At 37.1% G+C, this 26,374-nt stretch overlaps 1 protein-coding gene across 3 annotated transcripts in view; it reads right to left on the reverse strand.

Annotated features, from left to right (window-relative positions):
• SNX6 (sorting nexin 6) overlaps positions 1-26,374 on the reverse strand; it is a 54,385-nt gene that overhangs the window by 3,473 nt on the left and 24,538 nt on the right. For 2 of the 3 annotated variants that reach the window (XM_012533069.3, XM_033428356.2), the window contains exons 7-12: positions 25,031-25,136; positions 18,196-18,271; positions 16,619-16,658; positions 12,492-12,578; positions 3,274-3,433; positions 3,107-3,192 (exon numbers count right to left, since the gene is read on the reverse strand). In XM_012533069.3, the coding sequence (XP_012388523.1) occupies positions 3,107-3,192; positions 3,274-3,433; positions 12,492-12,578; positions 16,619-16,658; positions 18,196-18,271; positions 25,031-25,136 (555 nt within the window). The remainder of the gene's footprint in view (positions 1-3,106; positions 3,193-3,273; positions 3,434-12,491; positions 12,579-16,618; positions 16,659-18,195; positions 18,272-25,030; positions 25,137-26,374) is intronic. The other variant, XM_033428355.2, reaches the window with a different exon arrangement.

The following is a 26,374-nucleotide window of genomic DNA, read 5'->3' on the forward strand; positions in this document are numbered from 1 at the left end:
GCCTGTCTACAGTTATGAAATTACCTTCTTAGATACACTTCTTACAGGTATATTCCTCAAGTGGGACCGCTGAGTCACAGGATGCACATTCTGCAGGCTGACACCTGCCCAACTGCCCCTGCCAAAGGTGGACCTAACTCTGCAACTACAGCGGGGTACACAGGGACTCACATCACACCCTCACAGTTGGCTCATCACTTTTTTTTTTTTTAACTGCCCATTTCACACATTTTTTACTTCCTTAATAAAGAATCTGAGCCTATTTTCAAGGACACAAAAGTGACCTAACTACCTAGTTAACTAGATTTCAATTATGTGGCAAAGACATATATACGTTACAATAAATAAAATCCAAAGTAGTTTCAAACCATCTTGTTGTACATTTAACTATTATTTACTCTTTTTGGAATAATTTATGTGGATCCTGGGTCCAAAATGAGACTTTGTTCAGATTTACAAAGTCATTAAGAAATCTCAGACAACAGAGTAGAGTTGCCCAACCTCAGCACTCCCGACATTTGGGCTGTGTGATCCCTCCTCGTGGGGGCTGTCTGTGTATCGTAGGATACTGAGCAGCACTCCTGGCCTCTACCCACTACACACCAGCAGTGACCCCCCCACCCCCAGATGCGACAACCACAAATGTCTCCAGAAATTGCTAAATGTCTCCTGGGGGGCAAAATCACCACCAGTTAAGAACCACTGGACTAGAAGAGCTATCAGAAATTTGAACACAGAGAACACATTTCAGGAAGAATTTGAAAAAGTACAGAATCTGGAAACCAGAGGCTGACATCAATCTAAAGCAGGGTCAGCAAACTTTTTTTGTAAAGGGTTATTAAACAGTAAACATTTTAGACTTTGAGAGACATTTGGTCTCTGTTTCAACTACTCAACTTTGCTGCAGTAGCATGAAAGCAATCATAGACAAAGCGTAAGTGAATAAGCTTAAGCGAATATGCTTGGCTGTATTCCAATAAACCTTAATAGGTTAAATTTGAGTTTCATACAATTATCACGTCATGAAATATTATTCTTTTGATCTTTTTATAATCATTTAAAAATATGAATGCCATTCCTGGCTCACAGGCTGTACAGAATAGGTTGTAGTTTGTCAACCCCTCCTTAATCTATAACAAAATCCTTGATAGTTTATAAACTCTTTAAAAAGAACAAAAACAGTGAACACTGGAAAACAACACAGGCTCAATAAGAATAAATCATGCCAGGCTTATAAAAACATTTTCCTTTTTTTGGGCCACAATGCATGGCACTCAGGATCTTAGTTCCCCGACCAGGGATCAAACCCACGCCTCCTGCAGGGGAAATGCAGAGTCTTAACCACTGGACCACCAGGGAGGTCCATACATTTTCTTCTGACGGGGTTATTAGCCCAGCAAATCAGACAACGTATATCTTGATTTTAATAAGTAACTTGATACTCCTTATGTCCTTCACAGATAAAATGGGAAAAATAATGGTTGATAATAGTATAAATGAATTCCTAACTATCCAAATAACTATAACCAAAGAATATTAATTAATAAGTTAATATTAATTAGTATAGAAAGAAAGGAACTAAATTTTTTTTGGTGCCACTTACTTTCAAAAGGTAGGTTAACAAATAGTGATTCCTTTAATCCTGATCAACCTTTTAAATCAGAACTTAGATGAAGACATAAAAGGGAGTTCATACAAATTACAAATGTCCATCACTTGACAGGATAAACTAGTATAATAGTCAAATACTATATGATCAAACCCAAGTTTCCAAAAGATCTCAATGCGCTGGGCTAAGACGAGCAAGCTTAAATCTAACAGACAAACGTGGCCTGCAATTACATTTTTAAAATAAGTGCTCAATAAATGAAAAAGTTCTAGAAAGCCATTGTACAACAACATGAATATACTTAATACTACTTAACTGTACACTTAAAAATCGTTAAGATGGTAAATTTTATGTTATGTGTTTCTTACCACAAAAATGAAAATAATTACTAAAAAAATTACACACACAACCACAGGGCGGAGGTTCAAGAAGTGACTTAGAAAGAGAGAAAAAGTGTGATTATAGCCAAATCAAGCTGGTGAAATATGGCAGTTAAAAAAACCCGTATCTTATACATATAAAACATGCTTGGAGGGGAGGGATAAATTAGGAATTTGGGAGTAACATACACACTACTATATATAAAACAGATAAACAACAAGGACCTACTATATAGCACAGGGAACTATACTCAATATTGTGTAATAACCTCTATGGGAAAAGAATCTGAAAAAGAATATATACATATATATGTATAACTGAATCACTTTGCTGTACACCCGAAACCAACACATTGTAAATCAACTATACTTCAATAAAAAATAAATTAGTTAAAAAAAAATAGAATAAAACATGCTGTAAGAAGAAATGTGAACAATAATCATTCTATGTATGTAAATGTGTTTCCATTTTTTAAAAGAGTAATGACAGTAGGGCAATAACACAATAAAAATCTTGTTGAGGTGTATGGGATGAAAAATATTTAGCCAAAGGATGTCTGGCATGGAGAAAAGAAGATATATAGAGAATATGAAGGATGTAAATATCTGAAGGGTAAACTGTGAAAGAGGAATTAAACATGTCAAAGTTACACAGAAGTAAATTCGTGCTCATTATAGAGTATACCAAAAATCTCAGTGTAGTTTTAAGCTTTAATAACTTTATACTTATAAATGTTATAAATTTATCACGAAATAACATAAAAGTTTTTAAAAATTCCTTTAATATTTATAGTTTGGGGAATTTTGAATACATTTAAAATTTTCAGTCCCTTTGAAGATGGCAAATGTTAAATAAAATTTTAAGTGATGTTTTTATTAAGTAAGATTTTTTTTTTAACAACTAGTCAAAAAATGATACTGTTTTTCCATATTAGGTACTAGAGTTTTGCAAAGCTGACCATTAGAGACATTATATTTTTCTTGTTTAAATTAGATAACCTTTAAAATCCCTCTCAATTCTAAGATTTCTCTATTTTAAAAATTAGTATAAAGTTTCATAACTGACTCATTTGTAAATTATGTCACTTAAATTATTAAATCTTTAATATGATACTACCTTTGCATGCTTCAGTTCTAACTCTGCCAGTTCCACTAAATTTTTTCTGAATGCAGCAACTCTTCTTGTCTTAAAATCTATAAGCTCTGTGAACAAAACAAATTAGGATTAACTATTTATATAATAGTCCAAACCATACCTATGATTAAAGGTTAATATAAGAGTACCTTGTTTTGCAGATTCAGATATTTTTTCAAATTTCTGACAACATAACTGTTGGGACGTTTCAGCCTGCAGAACATCTTTATTTTTTGCTCTTGCTTTATCCAGTGCTTTATTAGCATTTTCATAATCCACTAGTGACCTAGATCTTCGATACAGGAGATCCTATAAAACAGAATGCTTCACGATAATATATGCTGCATGTTTCTAGTAGCTGCCCTCAGCCACCGCCACCCCCATCACCAGAGTTACACACAGTGAATGCCACATGTCATTCTTCTAAATTTTTTTAGTAACAGCTTTATTGAGATATAATTCAAATCACCACATAACTCACTCATTTATTTATTTTTAAAATTTATATATTTATTTGGTTGTGCCAGATCTTAGTTGCAGCAGGCGGGCTCCTTTGTTGCGGCTCACCAGCTCCTTAGTTGTGGCATGTGAACTCTTAGTTGTGGCATGCATATGGGATCTAGTTCCCTGACCAGGGATCAAACCTGGGCCCCCTGCAATGGGAGCTCAGAGCCTTAACCACTGTGCCACCAGGGGAGTCCCTAACTCACTCATATAAGTGCACGATTCAATGGTTTGTAGTATGCTCAGACAGTTGTGTAACCATCACTAGCCTCAATTTTAGAACATGTTCGTCACCCAAAAAGAAACCAGGTCCTTTAGCAGTCACTCTCCATTTCCTTCCACAACCCCCACCTCCAGCCATGGACAACCATTAATCTGCTTTCTGTCTCTATAGATTTGCCTATTTTGGACATTTCATTAAAAAAGGAATCAGGGGGCTTCCGTGGTGGTGCAGTGGTTGAGAGTCCGCCTGCCGATGCAGGGGACTCTGGTTCGTGCCCCGGTCTGGGAAGATCCCACGTGCCGCGGAGGGGCTGGGCCCGTGAGCCATGGCCGCTGAACCTGCACGTCCGGAGCCTGTGCTCTGCAACGGGAGAGGCCACAACAGTGAGAGGCCCGCGTACCGCAAAAAAAAAAAAAAAAAAAGGAATCAGGGACTTCCCTGGTGGCGCAGTGGATAAGACTCCACGCTCCCAATGCAGGGGGCCCGGGTTCGATCCCTGGTCAGGGAACTAGATCCCATGTGCATGCCACAACTAAGGCTCCCGCCTGCCGCAACTAAGAAGCCCGCCTGCCGCAACTAAGACCCTTCGCAACCAAATAAATAAATAAAATATTTTAAAAAGGAATCATATAATATGTGGCCTTTTGTATCTGGCCTTTTTTTTTTTTTTCCTTTTTGGCTGTGCTGCGGCTTGCGGGATCTTAGTTCCCTGACCAGGGATTGAACCTGGGCTTTCAGCAGTGAAAGTGTACAGCCCTAAACACCGTATCGCCAGGGAATTCCCGTGTCTGGCTTTTTCACTTAGCATAAAGTTTCAAGTTCATCCGTTTTATAGCATGAATCAGTACTTCATTCCTTTTATTGCTAAATCATATTTCATTGTATGGACATACCACATTGATTTATCCATTCGTTAGCTGACAGACATTTGGTTTGTTTCCACTTTTTGGCTATTTCATAATAATGCTGTTAGGAACATGTGTGTACAAGTTTTTGTGCGGACATGTTTTCACATTTCATTTCTCTTTCATACCTCATTACTTAGGAGTGGAATTACTGGGTCACCTTGTAACTCTATGTTGAATCTTTTGAGAAATTGCCAGATTATTTCCAAAGTGACCGCACCATTTTACATTTTCCCACCAAAACTATATGAGGGGTCCAATTTCTCCACATCCTTGTCAATACTGTTATGTCTTTTTGATTACAGCCACCTAGTAGGTGTGAAGTGATATAGCACTGTGGTTTTAATGTGCATTTCCCTGAGGGCCAAAGATGTTGAGCACCTTTTTACATATTTATTGGCCATTTGTATATCTTTTTTGTCTTTTGCCCACTTTTTAACTGGACTCTTTGTCTTTTTACTGAGAGTTCTTTATATATTCTGAATACCAGTTGCTTATTAGGGACTTACATGATTTCCAAATATTGGGTTGGTCAGAAAGTTTGTTTGTAACATCTTATGCAAAAGCCAGAATGAACTTTCTGGTCAACCCGATATTTTCTCCTGGTCTGTGGGTTTTTATATTTTTCTCGATAGTTTTTTTTTTTTTTTTGCGGTACGCAGGCCTCTCACTGTTGTGGCCTCTCCCATTGTGGAACACAGGCTCTGGACACGCAGGCTCAGCAGTCATGGCTCACAGGCCTAGCCGCTCTGCGGCATGTGGGATTGTCCCAGACTGGGGCATGAACCCGTGTCCCCCGCATTGGCAGGCGGACTCTCAACCACTGCGTCACCAGGGAAGCCCTCGATAGTGTTTTTGATACAAAAAACTTTAAACAAAAGTTTTTAAAATTTTAATAAAGTCCAATTTATTATTTTTATTTGGTTGGTATGCTTCTGGTTATGGCTAAGAAATCAATGCCTAATTAAGGCAATCAAGAAGATTTATGTTTATGTTTTCTTCTAAAAATGTTATAGTTTTAGCTCTTACATTTAGACCTTTGATCCATTTTGAGTAAATTTTCTATCCATGGTGTGAGGAAGGTCCAACTTTATTCTTTTTCATGTGACCATTCAGTTGTCCCAGTACCTTTCACTGAAAGTCTATTATTTTCCTCACTATATTGTCCCAGCACTCTGTCAAAAATCAACTGACTGTTTCGTCAGCAAAATAGGAATAGAAGTAACACTCTCAACTTGATAAAGAACATCTACAAAAAACCTACAGCTAACATCATACTTAATAGTGAAAAACTAGAAGCTTTCCCACTAATATCAGGAACAACACACGGATGTCCCATCTCACCACTCTTTCTCAATATTGTACTGTAGGTCCTAGCTAATGCAATAAGAAAAAGAAATAAAAAGTATACAGATTGGAAAGGAAGAAACGAAACTGTCTTTTGTTTACAGATGCCAGATAACAAGACTGTTTATATAGAAAAACTCCTGGAATTAATAAATGAGTATAATAAAGTTTTACAAGAGAACATCAGTATACAAAAGTAGATTGCTTTCTTGTATACCAGCAATGAACAAGTGAAATTTGAAATTAAAAACACAATACCATTTACATTAATTAGCACTCCAGAGAATGAAATACTTAGGTATTAATCTAACAAAGCATGTACAACTTTTGAGGAAAACTACAAAACTTGGATAAAAGAAATCAAAGAACTAAATAAATGGAGAGATATTCCATGTTCATGGATAGGGAGACTCAATATTGTCAAAATCAGTTCTTTCCAAATTGATCTATGGATTCAACATAATCCCAATCAAAATCCTGGCAAGTTATTTTGTAGACATCAACCAATTGATTCTGAAGTTTGTGTGGAAATGCAAAAGACACAGAGTAACACAACAGTGAAGGAGAAGAACAAAGTCAGAGGACTGACACTATCTACTTTAAATCTTTCTATAAAGCTACAGTAATCTAGACAGTGTGGTACTGGTCAAAGAACAGACAAATAGATCAATACAACAGAATAGAGAGCCCAGCACTAGACTCACACAAATACAGACAACTGATCTTTTGACAGAGGAGCAAAAGCAATACAATGGAGAAAAGATAATCTTTTCAACAAATGGTGCTGGGAAACCTGGATATCCACATGCAAAGAAACGAATTTATACACAGCCCTTACACCCTTCATGAAAATTAACTCAATGGATCATAGACCTAAATGTAAAATGCAAAACACAGGAGAAAATCCACATGACCTTGCACGTGGTGATAACTTTTTAGATACAACACCAAAGGGATGATCCAAGAAAGAAATAATTGGTAAGTTGGACTTCTTTAAAATTAAAAATTGCTGGGACTTCCCTGGTGGCACAGTGGTTAAGAATCCGCCTGCCAAGGCAGGCAACATGGCTTCAAGCCCTGGTCCGGGAAGATCCCACATGCCACAGAGCAACTAAGCCTGTGCGCCACAACTACTGAGCCTGCGCTCTACAGCCCGTGAGCCACAACTACTGAGCCTGTGTGCCATAACTATGGAAAGCCCACTTGCCCTAGAGCCTGTGTGTCACAACTACTGAGCCCATGTGCCACAACTACTGAAGCATGCGCGCTCTAGGGCCCATGTGCTGCAACTACTGAGTCTGCGTGCTGCAACTACTGAAGCCCGCGCACTTAGAGCTCACGTTCTGCAACAAGTGAAGTCACCGCAATGAGGAGCCTGCGCACTGCAACAAAGAGTAGCCCCCTGGGGCTTCCCTGGTGGCGCAGTGGTTGAGAGTCCGCCTGCCGATGCAGGGGACGCGGGTTCGTGCCCCGGTCTGGGAGGATCCCACATGCTGCGGAGCAGCTGGGCCCGTGAGCCATGGCCACTAGGCCTGCGCATCTGGGGTCTGTGCTCTGCAACGGGAGAGGCCACGGCAGTGAGAGGCCTGCGTACCGCAAAAAAAAAAAAACACAAAAAGTAGCCCCTACGTGCCACAACTAGAGAAAGCCTACGCGCAGCAACAAAGACCCAACGCAGCCAAAAATAAATAAATACATAAAATTAAAGGAAGAAAATAAAATAAAATAAAAAATGTCTGCTCAGCAAAAGACAGTGTCAAGAAGACAAGCCACCAGACCAAGAAAAATTTTTTACAAGATATTTGATAAAAAGGACTGCTGTCCAAAATACACAAAGAACTCTTAAAACTTAACCACCAAAGTAAAGAATCGGCCATAGACCTTTTTTTTTCAAGACAGACACCTCACCAAAGAAGACACAGAGGTGGCATATAATAAGCTTGTGAAAAGATGCTTCACATCAAATGTCATCACGGAAAAGCAAATTAAAACGACATACCTCTACACACCTTGTTAGAATGGCCAAAATCTACAATTCTGACAATACCAAATGCTGGTGAGGATGTTAAGCAACAGGAACTCTCATTCATTGCTGGTGAGAATGCAATGATATAGGCACTTTGGAAGACAGTTAGAACTAAACATACTCTTATCATACGATCTAGTGATTGTGCTCCTTGCTATTTATTACTCAAAGGAGTTGAAAACTTATGTTCACACAAAAACCTGCACACTGATGTTTACAGCAGCTGTACTGATAATTGCCAAAACTTAGAAGCAACCAAGATGTCCTTCAGTAGGTCAGTGGATAAATAAACTTGATACACCAAGGCAACAGAATGTTATTAAGTGCTAAAGAGAAATGAGCTATCAAGCCATGAAAAGACATAGAGGAAACTTAAATGCACATTACTAAGTGAAGAAGCCAATATGAAAAGACCCAACTATATGACATTTTGGAAAAGGCAAAACTATGAAAGCAATTAAAAAATCAACAGAGGTTAGGAGGAAGGTGAGTGAATAGATGGAACACAGGATTTCTGGGGCAGTAAAATTATTCTGTAAAATCAAGCCTCGGTAAGCCTCAGTAAATTTAAGAAAATTGAAAAAGAAAAACAGCTGAAAGAAAATTGAAATTGTATCAAGTATCTTTTCTGACCACAACACTATGAGACTAGATTTCAATTACAGGAAAAAAACTGTAAAAAATACAAACACATGGAGGCTAAACAATACGCTACTAAATAACCAAGAAATCACTGAAGAAATCAAACAGGAAATCAAAAAATACCTAGAAACAAATGACAATGAAAACATGATGACCCCAAACCTATGGGATACAGCAAAAGCAGTTCTAAGAGGGAAATTTATAGCAATACAATCCTACCTCAAGAAACAAGAAAAATCTCAAATAAACAACCTAAACTTACACTTAAAGCTATTAGAGAAAAGAACAAAAAAACCTCAAAGTTAGCAGAAGGAAAGAATTCATAAAGATTAGATAAGAAATAAATGAAAAAGAAATGAAGGAAACAATAGCAAAGATCAATAAAACTAAAAGCTGGTTCTTTGAGAAGATAAACAAAATTGATAAACCATTAGCCAGATTCATCAAGAAAAAAAGGAAGACTCAAATCAACAGAGTTAGAAATGAAAAAGGAGAAGTAACAACTGACACTGCAGAAATACGAAGGATCATGAGAGACTACTACAAGCAACTGTATGTCAATAAAATAGACAACCTGGAAGAAATGGACAAATTCTTAGAAAAGTACAAGCTTCCAAGACTGAACCAGGAAGAAACAGAAAATATGAACAGAACAATCACAAGCACTGAAACTGATTAAAAATCTTCCACCAAAAAAAAAAAAAACAAAAAAATAAAAACTTCCACCAAACAAAAGCCCAGGACCAGATGGCTTCACAGGTGAATTCTATCGAATATTTAGAGAAGAGCTAACATCTATCCTTCTCAAACTCTTCCAAAATACAGCAGAAAAAGGAACACTCCCAAACTCATTCTACGAGGTCACAAATACCCTGATACCAAAACCAAAGATGTCACAAAAAAACCTACAGGCCAGTGTTAGTGATGAACATAGATGCAAAAATCCTCAACAAAATACTAGCAAACAGAATCCAACAGCACATTAAAAGGTTCACACACCATGATCAAGTGGGGTTTATCCCAGCAATGCAAGGATTCTTCAATATATGCAAATCAATGTGATACACCATAGTAACAAATTAAAGGATAAAAACCATATGATAATCTTAACAGATGCAGAAAAAGCTTTCAACAAAATTCAACACTCATTTATGATAAAACTCTCCAGAAAGTGGGCATAGAGGGAACCTACCTCAACATAATAAAGGCCATATGTGACAAACCCACAGCCAACATCATTCTCAATGGTGAAAAACTGAAACCATTTCCTCTAAGATCAGGAACAAGACAAGGGAGCTGGGGCTTCCCTGGTGGCGCAGTGGTTCAGAATCTGCCTGCCAATGCAGGGGACATGGGTTCGAGCCCTGGTTTGGGAAGATCCCACATGCCGCGGAGCAACTAGGCCCGTGAGCCACAACTATTGAGCCTGCGCGTCTGGAGCCTGTGCTCCGCAACAAGAGAGGCCACGATAGTGAGAGGCCCGCACACTGCGATGAAGAGTGGCCCCCCGCTTGCCACAACTAGAGAAAGCCCTTGCACAGAAACGAAGACCCAACACAGTCAAAAATAAAAAAATAACAAAAAACATTGAAATAAATCACATTTCACTTAAAAAAAAAAAAAAGACAAGGGAGCCCACTCTCACCTCTATTATTCAACATAGTTTTGGAAGTTTTAGGCACGGCAATCAGAGAAGAAAAAGAAATAAAAGGAATCCAAATCGGAAAAGAAGCAGCAAAACTGTTACTGTTTGCAGATGACATGATACTATACACAGAGAATCCTAAAGATGCTACCAGAAAACCACTAGAACTAATCAATGAATTTGGTAAAATAGCAGGATACAAAATTAATGCACAGAAATCTCTTGCATTCCTATACACTAATGATGAAAAATCTGAAAGAGAAATTAAGGAAACACTCCCATTTACCACTGCAACAAAAAGAATAAAATACCTAGGAATAAACCTACCTAAGGAGGCGAAAGACTTGTACTCAGAAAACTATAAGACACTGATGAAAGAAATCAAGGACGATACAAACAGATGGAGAGATATACCACGTTCTTTGAGTGGAAGAATCAACATCATGAAAATGACTATATTACCCAAAGCAATCTACAGATTCAATGCAATCCCTATCAAACTACCAATGGCATTTTTCACAGAAGTAGAACAAAAAATTTTACAATTTGTATGGAAACACAGAAGACCCTGAATAGCCAAGGCAATCCTGAGAAAGAAAAACGGAGCTGGAGGAGTCAGGTTCCCTGACTTCAGACTATACCACAAAGCTACAGTAATCAAGACAGTATGGTACTGGCACAAAAACAGAAATATAGATCAACGGAACAGGATAGAAAGCCCAGAGATAAACCCACTCACATATGGTCACTTTATCTTTGACAAAGGAGGCAAGAACATATACAATGGTGAAAAGACAGCCTCTTCAATAAATGGTGCTGGGAAAACTGGACAGCTACAGGTAAAACAATGAAATTAGAACACTTCCTAACACCATACACAAAAATAAACTCAAAATGGATTAAAGACCTAAATGTAAGGCCAGACACTATAAAACTCTTAGAGGAAAACATAGGCAGAACACTCTATGACATAAATCACGGCAAGATCCTTTTTGACCCACCTCTTAGAGAAATGGAAATAAAACCAAAAATGGGATCTAATGAAACTTAAAAGCTTTTGCACAGCAAAGGAAACCATCAACAAGATGAAAAGGCAACACCTGGAATGCGAGAAAATATTTGCAAACGAAGCAAGTGACAAAGGATTAATCTCCAAAATATACAAGCAGCTCATGCAGCTCAATATCAAAAAAACCCCAAAAAACCCAATCCAAAAATGGACAGAAGTCCTAAACAGACACTTCTCCAAAGAAGATATAGATTGCCAACAAACACATGAAAGGATGCTCAACGTCACTAATCATTAGAGAAAAGCAAATCAAAACCACAATGAGGTATCGCCTCATACTGGTCAGAATGGCCATCATCAAAAAATCTACAAACAATAAATGCTGGAGAGGGTGTGGAGAAAAGGGAACCCTCTTGCACTGTTGGTGGGAATGTAATTGATACAGCCACTATGGAGAGCAGTATGTAGGTTCCTTAAAAAACTAAAAATAGAACTACCATATGACCCAGCAATCCCATGATTAGATGGGAATTTTCTGTACAACATCTCAATTTATAAATTAACATGGAATTTGGAGTATCTGAGCCACTAACTTTTCAGTGCTTTTTAGATGTTTTTATTAAACTTTTTTTTGATTAGTAAGAGTTTTAGTTTTGCACATAGATTTCCAAAAGGAAACTTCAGATGCCTTAAAATAAAACATACTTCTCTGTTTTATGGCTCTCTCACCCTCAATAGAGGACTTAGATAGACAAAATTAGGAATCCTTTAGCTGTACAACTGTTATTTGGGGGTTTTACTTTTGTTTTTGCAGGTATTTCACCTGACTAAATATACCAAATTCAATTAAAAAAAATTTCTAGACAAATTCTATCAGGAGTTTATAGAGGAAACATTTATGTGGGGTTCCCTGACCTACAATTTATAAAAGGAGAAAAAAAAATCATACTTAAAAATATAATTTAGAATCAAGAGATAAGTCATCTTTAACAATCTTAAGTCTAACAACCTCTAAGGAGATGATGGCTTTTGTAAAGCAGTCCATTTAAAAAAAAAGAATAGTTACCTTAGCAGCTTGAGATTCTCTTAAGTAATATTTTAAAAGGTCAGAAAGTTTGAGGTCCTCATCAGCTGACACTCGGGCTTCTATTTTCTGAAAAAGGGGAAAAAATTGGGTATTTAATCAGTACTTACATTCTATACTCAGTGTTTTCTTTCTTAATTATTGTAAAAATATTAGTTATAAATAACTACAGTATCAATTCCTATTTAAACTAAGTTTCCTTTCCTTCTCTTTTGTTAGTCTGTTAGTTTTTTTTTTGTAACTGACAAAAAAATGAACAGATTAGTGAATTTACGGAAGGATTCTATATTTGACTCAAGTTCTTGGCTGTAATGAGTTTCAATATCATATCTCAGGTTCACCTGTATTTTTCTCTCTATGCATTTCAATGGCAATTGATATGTACACATGATTATAAAGTAATAGAGGCTGGCAACAGCAGTAGACTAGGTAATTCAAACCAATCCTTCTGCTGTGGACAACCAGAAAACAATTTTAAAACATTAAGTCTGACTAAAAAGATGAGAACTCGGGACTTCCTTGGTGGTCCAGTGGTTAAGAATCTGCCTTCCAATGCAGGGGACAAGGGTTCAATCCCTGGGCGGGGAACTAAGATCCCACATGCCACGGGGCAACTAAGCCCACGTGCCACAACTACAGAGCCCACACGCTCTGGAGCCCGTGCGCCACAACTAGAGAGAAGTCTGCATCACAACTAGAAAGAAGCCCACATGCCACAACTAGAGAGAAGCCTGTGCACCGCGACGAAGAGCCCACATGCCCTGGAGCCCGCAGCACCACAACGAGCAAGAAGCCCATGTGCTACAACTAGAGAGAAGCCGGCCTGCGCTACGATGAGCCCACATACCACAACAAAAGATCCTGTGTGCCGCAATCAAGACCCAACGCAGCCAAAAATAAATAAATAAATAAAAACAAGGATGATTTTAAAAAAAAAAAGAAAAATAAAAAAGAAAAAGATGAGAACTCTTCATTCAGTCTGGAGAGACAGAGAATAAAGAAGAATGTATCATGTCAACCAAATACAATGTGGGAACCTTGTTTGGATCCCGATTCAAACAAAGTCCACCGTAAAAAGCCATTTATGAGACAACTGGGAACATTTTCTATACTAGATATTGATGACAGTATGGAGAATCACTGATAATCGTATTGGTACATTAAAAATTTTTTTAAAAAATATTTATTTATTTGGCTGTGCCAGGTCTTAGTTGCATTATGCAGGATCTTTTTTGCCAAGTGCAGGATTTTTACTTGAGGCATGCAAACTCTTAGTTAAGGCATCTGGGATCTAGTTCCCAGACCAGGGATTGAACCCCAGCCCCTTGAATTGGGAGCGTGGAGTCTTACCCATTGGACCACCAGGGAAGTCCTGGTACGTTAAAATTGATTCTTATCTTTAAAAAAGAGAGAGAGAAATGTGCACAAAGGGCAAAAAACAATAAACATGGACTTCTGGGAATAAAAGAACTTTAAGTAATGTAGAAAATGTTAACATTAAGAAAATCTGGGTGACACATGTAGAGGAATTCTTTGTACTATTCTTGCAACTTTTCTGCGACTCTGAAATTGTTGTTAAAATTAAAAAAAACCCTACACATCCACCAGAACAGCTAAAATACCAAATATTACAAACTTGTGCAGCAGTGAGATGCTCACATTCATTCTGGTGGGAATGTAAGTTGTTACAATCACTTTGGGAAACAGTTTGGCAGTACCTACAAAAGCTTTTCACATGGATATCCTATGAACCATCACTTCCTCTCCTAGTTACATACATTCAACAGAAATGAATACTTATGTTCAGCTGAAGATAAATAAGAATGGTCTTAGCAGTACTCTTTGTAAAGAGCCCCAAACTAGCAACTATCCAAATGCCTACCAGTAGAAAAGATAATAAAATTAGGTATGTTTTTGCAATGGAAAACTATACAGCAATAAGAATGAAGGAGCTATACCGACATGCAACACCAATGAATCTTATATATGTAATATTGAGTAAAAGAAACCAGACATAAGGATATATACTGCATAATCCATTTACATAAAATATGAAAATAAAATTAATTTTTGCTGTTAGAAGCTAGGACAGTGGTTAGCCTTGCAGCCGAGGTGGTGACTCAGAAGGCAGCTGAAGCGGAACAGGGCATCTGAGTTGCTGGTAATGTTCCATTTCTTGATCTGGGTGTTCATTACATGAGTGTGTTAAACTGTGACATTTCACTGAGCTGTACACTTCTGTTATGTGTTTTTTTCTACATGTATAATACACTTTAATAAAAAGTTCTGAAAAAATCTTGAAGTTTCTTTATGGAGAAACAAACTTACAGAACTTCTTGACATGCTAGATGATGTTCAGTGCTTTTAAATAGGGCTTCTCTCCTTCCATTAAGTAGGGTATGTGTCTTCTCCCCTTCAATCTGGGCTCTCAGACTGCTTGCCCAATACAGGAATGATGCTGCGCCAGTTTCCAAGCCCAGGCCTAGCGAAACTAGCAGCTTCTACTTCCCATAATTTGGGATACTCGCTTTTGGAACCTCTTTACCATGCTGTGAAGAAGCCTAAGCAGCTCCATGGGAAAGCCACATGAAGGTGTCACAGCCAACAGCCCTATCAGAAGTTCCTGCTGATAGCCAGTATCAACCCCCAGACATATGAGTGAAAGAGCCTTCAGATGATTCCAGGCCCTGGCCTTCATATCTTCCCTGTTGAGGCCCCAGACATCATGGAGCAGAGGCAAGCCATCCCTGCTGTGCCCTTTCAGAATTCCTGAACCAAAGAGTTCACTGGCATACTAAAATGGTTGCTGTTTAAAGCTACTGATTTTAGGATGGTTTGTTACACAGCAATAATAACCAGAACAACGTGCAAATGCTAAAGGAAATAAAGAATTTTGGGGCTATGGAAATGTGCCACCCAGATCTCCAAGAGGAATGTCTGCTGCAAGGAGCACAGTTGACTGATAGCCCCAACTGCAGTATCTCTGGATCTGGAACCATGTTCATACGAAAGTTATGTCCCATCCTCCCCACCCAGCCCATTCTTGCCTGATGCAGAACTCCTCTAATGGGCAGCTCTGGCTCAGGCACTCCCCTCTGACGTGGACAAAGCTTTCTTAGGACTGCGCTATAGTCTGAAACTCTTCCTACACAGTCCTCCTTCCTCTCCCTCTCCTTTTGCAGGTGTAGACCTGCACTATTATCGGAACGCTCCCCTCCTGTCTACTCCTGCTCGTTCCTCTTTGTTTTTCACAATAAATCTCTTGTACATTTAATCCCACCTTGACATCTGCTTCCAAAAGAATTGACACATAAGGCTGTTTGTGATAGATTCCTATTCTTTTGATATAAATGAACACGCACACAAAAACAACTATATCTTCTCAGAAAATGCTCACTGGTACAAATATCAAAGCAGAATAATGAGCTATATGGACCCCAGTATAACATTTACTTACATATTTAAGAACTTTTTCCTTTGTGATAGAGTATCTCCTTTTCTTCAACTTGTCTCCACTACTCAACTGCCAAGGTCATGATGAAATCTGATTTCTACAACGGACTAGCCACCACGACTCTCAGCTAAGTACCATTACAAATCTAGTAAACATTTTCACTATCAACTGATAGATAGAATGATCATAAATTAACATGACCCCTGAAAACCAAGACTATATCAGTATTAAATTATTACTACTATGAATGAAAACTTTCTGCAGTTATATTTTTGTCTTATGTTGATACAACTCTTTTTTAAAGCAGGGTGTCATGGGGGATCAAAAGCAATAATCTTGGTAAAGTTATAGTGAATCTAAGATTTTCTTCTAGCTTACAAAGCCCCAGGAAAAAAATGATCTTTCATAAAAATAAACCCAGCCTCCTAATGAACACGTTTTCTGATCAAGAGTATGAACTTTTACACATATACCAAAAGACCATAACAAAAACTAAATTTCCTGAAAAACTCTCATTATTTCCCAATTTAAATCTGCCTCTTCAACCTTTTGAAGTATGACTCATCTTCCTCAATAAAGTTAAACACAGCCCAACAAGTTAAACACTACCGTTTGCAGAGATTTAGACTCCCAAAGGTTAATTATTAGTACTTACTCTTGTTTTATCAAAAAGTTCTGAAACTTTAAGAAAAAACCTGGAAGGGAAAAATATTTCATCATAAATAATTTTCTATTTCAAATGTTCAGAGAATATACCCCAAACCAGATTAATAATGAACATTCTTACCTCATTACAATATTTGTCTTGTTCACTGAAGACTTCATTTAGTTCAACAAAAATCTCTGTACGTCCACCCATGTAACAGATTCCTTTTGACATACGATTACAGAAAATCTTCCCATTTCAAGGTGGCGGTCTAAGCCATATGTTAAAAACTTAAAAAATCTGTCTCGATATCCTTTGGTAATATGCCACATAATATTAAATAAAACCATACCTTTAAATTATTACGGAAGTACAGGGCAATGACATCCAAAGAGTTATGTCTTAAATACTTTCAAATGGAGCTGCTTTGTTTTGGAAAACAACACAAATGAACAGCCAATCTCTACTTCATAGCTCACTTTCACTTTGTTTTTTGGCCGCACCAGGCAGCTTGCAGGATCTTCTGCAACCAGGGATTGAGCCCGGCCACTGCAGTGAGAGCCCAGGGTCCTTACCACTAGGCCACCAGTGAAGCCCCCACTTTCACTATTAATTAAAAAGCCCATCTCTCAAACGCTGACACCAACTAAAAAAATATCCCCATGCCAAACTATTAAATGGTATCCTGTAAAATATGTAATTATCGATGACATTATATTTGGATTAGGGCAAATACTATTGAAAGCTAAAATGAATTTTATGAACTTCACATTACTAAAAAGAACTTGCTTTGAGAGGTTTATAAAAGATAACACATGGCAAAGTTGACGTTTTTCCTTCTTATCAAATACTTAAGAACTAACTCTTTGGGAAGGTAGCATGTTAATTAGCGTTTTGCTGAAAAACTGGATTTGCTGAAAAACTGGATCTGACATGTCTACTGAGACAGGATATACTATAGAAAAGTTCAAGGATGTGGTTTGGAGAAAGGCATGGACTATGAAAATAGTTTTTCCACTTAAAATTTTTAAAATGTGTTTGAATTATTTTTCAATAGAGAGCTGGGTTTAAACATTATAGCAGCAACTAAGATTATTTATGGTACATTGAAATCTGGCCTCCAACGAAATATATATATATGTATGTGTGTATGTGTGTGTATATATACGTATATGTGTATATACATATACGTGTGTGTGTATATATATGTGTGTATATATATATATTCTAATTCTAAAACAGCATTTCTTATTTATAATAAACATTATAAAAATCTAAGAACATTTAAACATAAATTCTGTCTCTTTCACACATACAAATTGGCAAATTTTCATCAAATGAAACACTGTAAATGTTAAAATTATATATACTAAGGTCGATTTTTATTTCTCAGATTTAAAAAAAAAGGAGGGAAAGGGAAGAGAAGAATGACACTGACCTAAGTTTATAAAGAAGCTCCATATTATCAACGCGTTTTGACAAAAATATTCCAAAATGCCTGCTGGGTCAGAAGTATTGTGTGTGCCTGAGCTGCCAACAAAAATTTTCTTTTACTTATATTTAATGTTTTAAATCAGAATGCTTACTTGCATATATCTGTAGAATCCTGAGTTCCTAAAGCATATAATGAAGAACCAATTCTATTGTAATCATCTGCAGCACCTATGGAAAAAGTTTTAAGAATTTATTCATTGATTCAAAAATAGTTACTGAATACCTACCTGTCAAAAAAATGTGTATGTAATATGAAATGCCCAAAGTCTAGTGAAAGAAATGACAAAAACAATAATACAAAATGATGAATTTTATATTAGAAGTAGGTATAAACTACATCGCGAGCACGGGAAACAGATGATTTCACCTGAGGAGGTCAGGGAAGGATTTACAGACACTATAGGAGTTGGAGCTCGCAGGATGAGCAAATCTTTACTAGGCAAAGAGGAGGAGAGTGCATTCTGGATAAAGGGAAGAGCATGGAAAAAGGCCAGGGAGACATAAAAGAGCAAAGTATATTCAGAGAGCCTTCTGGGACTATGGCACTGCAGGGTACAGAGGGGAGTGGAGAGGGTTGAAGATGGAAAAATCAATTTATTTTTCTTCCAAGCATCTTGGGGGAAAGAAAGGTTTTGTAAGCCATGATGAAGTTTGGACCTGATCTTGTGGGAATGGGTGTTATTAAACATTTTAAAATCCTAGTAGTGGTGCAATCAACCTGATAAGGATTTTAGATTAAAAAATTCTGCTGCCTTGAATAAAGACTAATAGTGGAGAGACACGGAAGGCACAGTGACCAACCAGGAAACTGCTGTGTCAGATGCTGAGGGTCAGGATCAAGGTAGTGGAAACATTAAGAGCAGAGAGGAACTAACAAAGCTGGAAGATATTTAGGAAATGTAACAGGTAAGATTTACAAACAGTAGACCTGAGGCAGGAGCTTGGGAAGCTAGATGAATGGTAGTACCACTACCCTTGGGTGCTAGGAAGCAAAGTACTCAACGTCAGCACAATACTCCTCCTAGGCTTGCCCCACAGGACAATGCCCTTGTTGAGAAAAGATTATAATTTCAGAAAAGGAATAGCATAGTGCAATGGTTAAGAGCATGGACCTGTAACCAAACTGTCCAATCCCAGCTTCCCAATTTACCAGCTGTATGACCTTGGGCATATCACTTAACCTGCCTGTGCCTCAGTTTCCTCATCTGGAAATAGGGATAATAATGGTACCCAATTCACATAATTATTTGGAGAACTAAATGAGTTAGTAAACATTACTATAAACTTGGCACATAGTGTATACAGTACTATACAAATGTTTGCTATCATTAATGAAATCCTAGACAGGCCTACTTTGTATTCCCACTTATACTAGTAGTATTTTTACCAGGCTTTTATGTGTTTATCCCCTAACAAAACAGTAATGCTTACATTATACTTTCTTATTTTGCACAAAATTACATTCAACTGATATGGCTGAAATTTGGTGACTACTTACTTATTGTTACTCAAATCTTCTATCCTGATATCTTTTATAAAGAAACTTCAAGTACAAACTTCAGACTATGAACAGTAACTTATATATAAGACTCTTCACTACACTCTAACAAGTTAAAAAAAATAATAATACTCAAAAATCACTTAAAGGTTGGTTTATTGACAGGTAGGAATCAAAAATGGTTTCTGTGTTTAATATTGAATACATTAATAGTTTATGCTTAGGCTGACCCTGAAATTATTTTTTGGAGCAAGAAATTCCTGTATTCTAACTAACATTAGGCTTTGAGAACACTACCCTCTTTAGTTATTACAGCATTATGTGATCACGAAAAATATACAAACTGTCCTGATTTTATAAATCACAGTGACTTATAAAATTATTAAGTTGAAAAGCTTAATTTTTCATAATCCAGGCTAAGTTCATTAATTATGAAAAAATAGTTTTTACTTTATAATTTTGTAAAATTTTATTACAGTTGACCCTTGAACAATGCAGGGGTTACAGGTGCCAACCCTCCCCACAGTGAAAAATCCCTGTTTAACTTTATAGTTGCCCCTGTATCCACAGTTCTGCACCTGCAGATTCAACCAACCTCAGACCGTGTAGTACTTTTACAATACTACATATTTACTGAAGAAAAATCCATATATAAATGGACTCACATAGCTCAAACCTGTGTTGTTCAAGGGTCCACTATATCTGTAAGATAATTAATTATATGTAACAGTCGTATTTTTTTTTTTTTTTTTTTTGCGGTACGCGGGCCTCTCACTGTTGTGGCCTCTCCCGTTGCAGAGCACAGGCTCCGGACGCGCAGGCTCAGTGGCCATGGCTCACGGGCCCAGTCACTCCACAGCATGTGGGATCTTCCCAGACCGGGGCATGAACCCATGTCCCCTGCATCGGCAGGTGGACTCTCAACCACTGCGCCACCAGGGAAGCCCAACAGTCGTATTTTTGTAAAACAGGATCACTATCATCTCCCCTAAAACACCATTCCACTTGGTCAAATAAACAGAATCAGTAAGAATCACTAATATTCTGTTTTCTTAACAGATGATTCCTATAGTTCTTTATACTTCCATGGCACTAATATACACCTCTATGACAGGATTAATTACAATATATTGTAATTTTTTGCTTTTAGTGTTTATCTCACCTGCAAAATTATTAATTCCTTAATGGCAAAGACTGTTATTTTCTTCATCTTGAAATCATCAATGTCTAACATGATGGTTGGCACATAATAGATATGCCAATGTTTATGAATTAAATAACTTTTTAAGAAATTTAAAAAGTATATATAGTAGGCTTCCATTTTTAAATCAACAAATCTAAACTTAAAGGTATTCCTAATTATTACAATCAACACTAGTATGTACCATTTCGTATTTACAAAGTTTTTCTTTTTTTGGGGAAGGGGGTGTGCCTACAGGCTGGGGCCAGGGCCTAGTGGGGGTGGGTGGAGCGTGGGGTTTCCTAGGAAGGCACACAGGGTGCCGCTGGAGCCCTCACGGTGCACTGTGTGACTCTGGGTGTGTGTGGGGAGTAGGGAGTAGTGTGCGTCCTGATGGAGGGGCCAGGAGAGGATGGGTTGGGACAAAGTTTTTCTTAACAGAGGAGTGAAAGTATGAGATATTTTATCCTTAATGCCATTTTATAAACAAGGAAACCAACACAAGACTAATTATGTGAACTGCCCAAGGCTCTAAAGCAAATCAGTAATGAATTTAGGAAGGAATTCAAGTTTCCCACACTTTGACTATATAGTTCTTAACTACTGAACAGGCAACTAAGAACTACTACTTCATTAGAATGAATCTGCAAATCACAAAGATATAGGAAAATAAAATACAAAAAGAACTCTTAACTCTCTCAAAAGAATGACACAAGAATAGAAGTTACCAGGCCTGAGACTTCTTTACTTCCTCCTTTCTATTAGAGGATGTAACAATACCCCAAAACGGAGGTTCGTACTTCTAGGTACCTACTGACCTGTCTGTATATCAGAGGCTCTGAAACTTTTTGGTTTTAGGACTCCTTTACACTCTTAGAAATTACTGAGGACCCTAAAGAGCTTTTGTTTATGCGGGTTACATCTATCAATATGTACTGTATTTTTAAAAAAGTAAAACAAAAATTTTAAATATTTACTATTTTAAAATAACAGTATTAAAACCATTAATATGTTTTGGTTTTCTTTTTTGGCCATGGGGCATGTGGGATCTTAGTTCGCCGACCAGGGATAGAACCCGTGCCCCCTGCATTGGAAGCACGGAGTCCTAACCACTGGACTGCTAGGGAAGTCCCATAAACCATTATAAGTTAACATAACATTTTAAATGAAAATAACTATTTATATATTTTAAAATTAGTGAGCACAGTGACACTGTTAGAGTTTTGCCAATCTCTTTTGCGTCTGGATTAATAGAATAGCTCCATTCTCTTATCTGCTCTGCATTCACTCTACTGTGATATGTTGTTTTTGTTCAAGTATCGGGAGAAAATCTAGCCTCAAACAGATGTGTCGTTGGAAAAGGAGGAGGCATTTTACTAATATTTTCAGAAAATTGTGGATACTCTACTCAACAAGCAGTTTAAGTTTAAGGGTTAGTTCCTGTGGGGAATCTAAAATCCTATCAATGAACTTTGTGTACTCTATTACATTAAATCTAATGATATAAGTGATATTTACCCCAAGAATATAAGGTTGGTTTAATATCTGAAAATCAATCAACATCATTAACCATATTAATAGACTAAAAAAGAAAAACCATATGGTTATCTCAATTGTTGCAAAAAGAGCATTTGACAAAATCCAACATTCATTCCTGACTTGAAAGGCATCTAGGAAAAATCTACACCTATTATCATAATTAACGGCTTAAGACTGATGCTTTCCCCATAAGAAACAAGGCCAAGTTGCTTGCCTTCACCACTTCCATCAACACTGTACTGGAGGGTATAGCTATATTATAATGGGGCAAGGAAAAGAAATAAACAGCATTCAAATTGGAAAGGAAGAAGTGTAACTGTTTTTATTAGCAGATGATCGTCTATGTAGAAAATCCTAAGGAATCTACAAAATAGTTAATAAAGCTAAAAATTGAGTTGATCTAGTAAGGTTGCAAGCTATTAGCTCAACACTGAAAATACAATGTATCTCTATATATTGGCAAAGAACAACTGGAGACTGAAATGTAAAAAACACAACATTTACAATAGCATCAAAAAATAATTAGGGATCTAACTAAAGATGTATAAGATCTGTACAAAGGAAACTATAAAACATTGCTGAGAGAAGACCTAATTAAATGGAGATATATACCATGTTCATGTATCAGAAGAACCAATAGTGTTAAGATGTCAATCCTCCCCAAATTAATCTACAGATTCTATACAATCCCAATCAAAATCCCAGCAGGCATTTTTGTAGAAAGTGACAAACTGATTCTAAAATCCATATGAAAATGTAAAGAAACCAGAGGGGCCAAAATGACTTTGATAAAGAAGAATAAAGTTGGAGGACTTATACAAGAAAAGATGTTCAATATCATCAATCATTGGGAAATGCAAATTAAAACCACACTGGCCTAGCAGAATGGATAAAATTTAAAAGACTGATTATCTTTATTGGCAAGGGTGTGAAGCAACTGGAACTCTCGTTCACAGCTGGTAGGAATGTAAAGTGATACAATCATTTTGGAAAAAAGTTTAAAAAAAAAAATTAATTATACACTTACACTTGACCCAGCCATTCTACTTCTAGGTATTACCCAAGAGAAATGAAAGCATATGTCCATACAAAGACTTACATACAGATGGTTTATGTCAGCTTTATTTCAAATGGCCAAAAGCCAGCAACAACCCAAATGTCCACCAACAGCTGAATGGATAAACAACTGTGGTATAGCCATACAATGGAATACTACTCAGCAATAAAAAGAATGAACTATTGATACATACAACATGGATGAATCTCAAAATAATTTTGTTGAATTTCAAAGCCAGACCATAAAGAGTACATACTGTATGATTCCATTTATATACAACTCTAGAAAATGCAAGCTAATCTACAGACAGAAAGCAGATCAGCGGTGGTCTGGGGACAGGCGCAGGAGGGAGCGATTACAAAGGGCCACAAGGAAACTTTTGGTGGTGATGGATATGTTCATTATGTTGACTGTGGTGATGATATCATACATATGTCAAAACTTATCCAACTGTACACTTTGAACATTGCAGCTTATTGATATCAATTATATCTCAATATAAAGCTGTTAAAAAAAGCCCATTTTAATCTATCTTGTACTTTAAATAGATCTTTTACATACATAATTTTGATCATTAAGGAAATACTAGTTCAATGAATCACACAGATCTTCCAAATGTTGACACACTTCAGTATATAATATCAAAAATATCACACTAATATTATCATCAATCTCCTCACATTAAGTCTTTAATTATTGAAAAGCAAGCTCATGGTGACTGATACAAGTTTTCTAAAATTCTAATTATTGCTGGAAAGCCTGACCTTTATCATTGTCAACAAACACTGTCAGCTGCTTTCCATGAAGTGTCAGGCCCATTTAATTAATTTTTAATAAAATGTCTACCAAATACTCAAGTTTCAATAATCACAGTTTGTCAGTTGTTCTTTATAGTAAAAATGGTATTTTATGAAAAAAAGCAGCTAGTTCAGTTGCAACTCATTCACTAAAATGCTTTTCTAGAGAGAACCATCATACATCCATATGCAAAGTGCTTTATGCATACCTCCCATTTCATCACTCAGAATATTAAAAAAAGTATACTCAAGGGAGGAGACTTTCCACAAGTAATAAGTTTCACTGCTTCATCAAGGACATTCTTTTTTTTTTTAATTTAAATTTAATTTTTATTTTATACTGGAGTATAGTTGATTTACAATATTGTGTTAGTTGCAAGTATACAGCAAAGTGATTAGTTACACATATACATGTATCCATTCTTTTTCAGATTCTTTTCCCCTGTAGGTTATTACAGAATACTGAATATAATAGTTCCCCTGTGCTATACCATCAAGGACATTCTTAAACGAAATTTTAAATTGCAAATGCGCTGTGGGAAAGAATACAAAGACTATTAGTTTGGTGCCACTGCCGTGATTTGTGCTAAAGCACCAGCAGTTTATCCACCACAGCGTTTGCAACATCGGTGTAAATGTCAACATGGTGAAAAAGACAAAAAGCATCATAGTTTTATTATGAAAGTAGTTTTGACCTCACAGACTTGCTTAAAAGGGCCTTAGGATCAAAGCTTCAGAGACCACAGTTTGAGAACCACTGCCCTATATCAAGACTTTTACAAACTGTAAATAACATAATAACTTTATAAATATTCCATTAAACAATATAAACTTTAGCCACAGAGAAAAACCTTACTTTTGTGGGATCTTGTCATTCTATCAGATTTAGCAGATGCATCCTTAACTCGGTTATGATATTCTAAAAGGAATGTTCGTTCATGCTCAAAGAAATCATCTACATCCTATGGGATCAAAAGAAAATGAGTGTTTTTCACTTACTTGCTTTAGTCTAACACATAAATCACTTTGTTATCCTTATAATCATAAAAGATCATCAGTAAAACAGCAGAGCTATCCTCTAATAATCAGACATTATATATTGATTTCATCAACAAGTTCAGACTTTAAAAACATGTGTTTCTATCTATCAAGTAAGAAATCTACAGTTTTGCAGCTGAAGGCTTAGAGCTCCCCATTATGGTTGAGACTCACGTGTTGTACTCAAATGTGTTCCTACTTGTGCTCCGCCTCTACAATCCTGTTCTCCAACAGATATACTTCTGCCAGTGGGAGTGATCATTTGCTTTTGAGAAAAAAGGGAAAGAAGCCTGGCAGACAAGTGAAAATCTGTTTCTCTTGGTCTGTTATGCATTCTATGGGCCGTTCCTGAATGCTGTTCCTGAATCCCTTAGTCATTAGGGCCCTCTCTGACTGCTTTAGGGAACCTGGCCAAACTAGCTATCTGGGAGCAATTTTCATATTAAACACTGTTTTCAATCTTTTCTGGAACAAAACTAGAAATACTTTAAAAGTAAAAACTATTAACAGTACTTTCCTCCCTTCTAAAACAGCAATTGTTTATTGAAAAAGCACCAGCTGAAATGATGTAATTTGAGACCGACATCAACAGTACACAGAAGCAGAAGTTAGTACTGATAAAATGTCATTTAAAATCTGCTAATTCATGTGTACCAGTTTTCTTAAATGTAAAAATGGAGCTAAACTAACTTGCAGAGCTGTAGTGAAGATTAATGAAATGTGGGATACCAAACACCACACTGTAAATGTTCAAAAAATGTCAGCTATTACTTCAATAAAATTATCAAAATCATAATCAATATAGTGGTTTATACTTAATGTTAAAAAACAATTCAGTGGGCTTCCCTGGTGGCGCAGTGGTTGAGAGTCCGCCTGCCGATGCAGGGGACATGAGTTCATGCCCTGGTCCGGGAAGATCCCACATGCCGCGGAGCGGCTGGGCCCGTGAGCCATGGCCGCTGAGCCTGCGCGTCTGGAGCCTGTGCTCCGCAGCGGGAGAGGCCACAGCAGTGAGAGGCCCGCGTACCACAAAAAAAAAAAAAAAAAAAAAAAAAAGAAAACAATTCAGGGACTTCCCCGGTGGTACAGTGGGTAAGACTTGGGGCCGGGGTTTGATCCCTGGTCAGGGATCTAGATCCCGCATGCATGCTGCAACTAAGAA

The sequence above is a fragment of the Orcinus orca genome, chromosome 2 (genome assembly GCF_937001465.1).
Source record: "Orcinus orca chromosome 2, mOrcOrc1.1, whole genome shotgun sequence".
Classification (NCBI taxonomy): Eukaryota; Metazoa; Chordata; class Mammalia; order Artiodactyla; family Delphinidae; genus Orcinus; species Orcinus orca.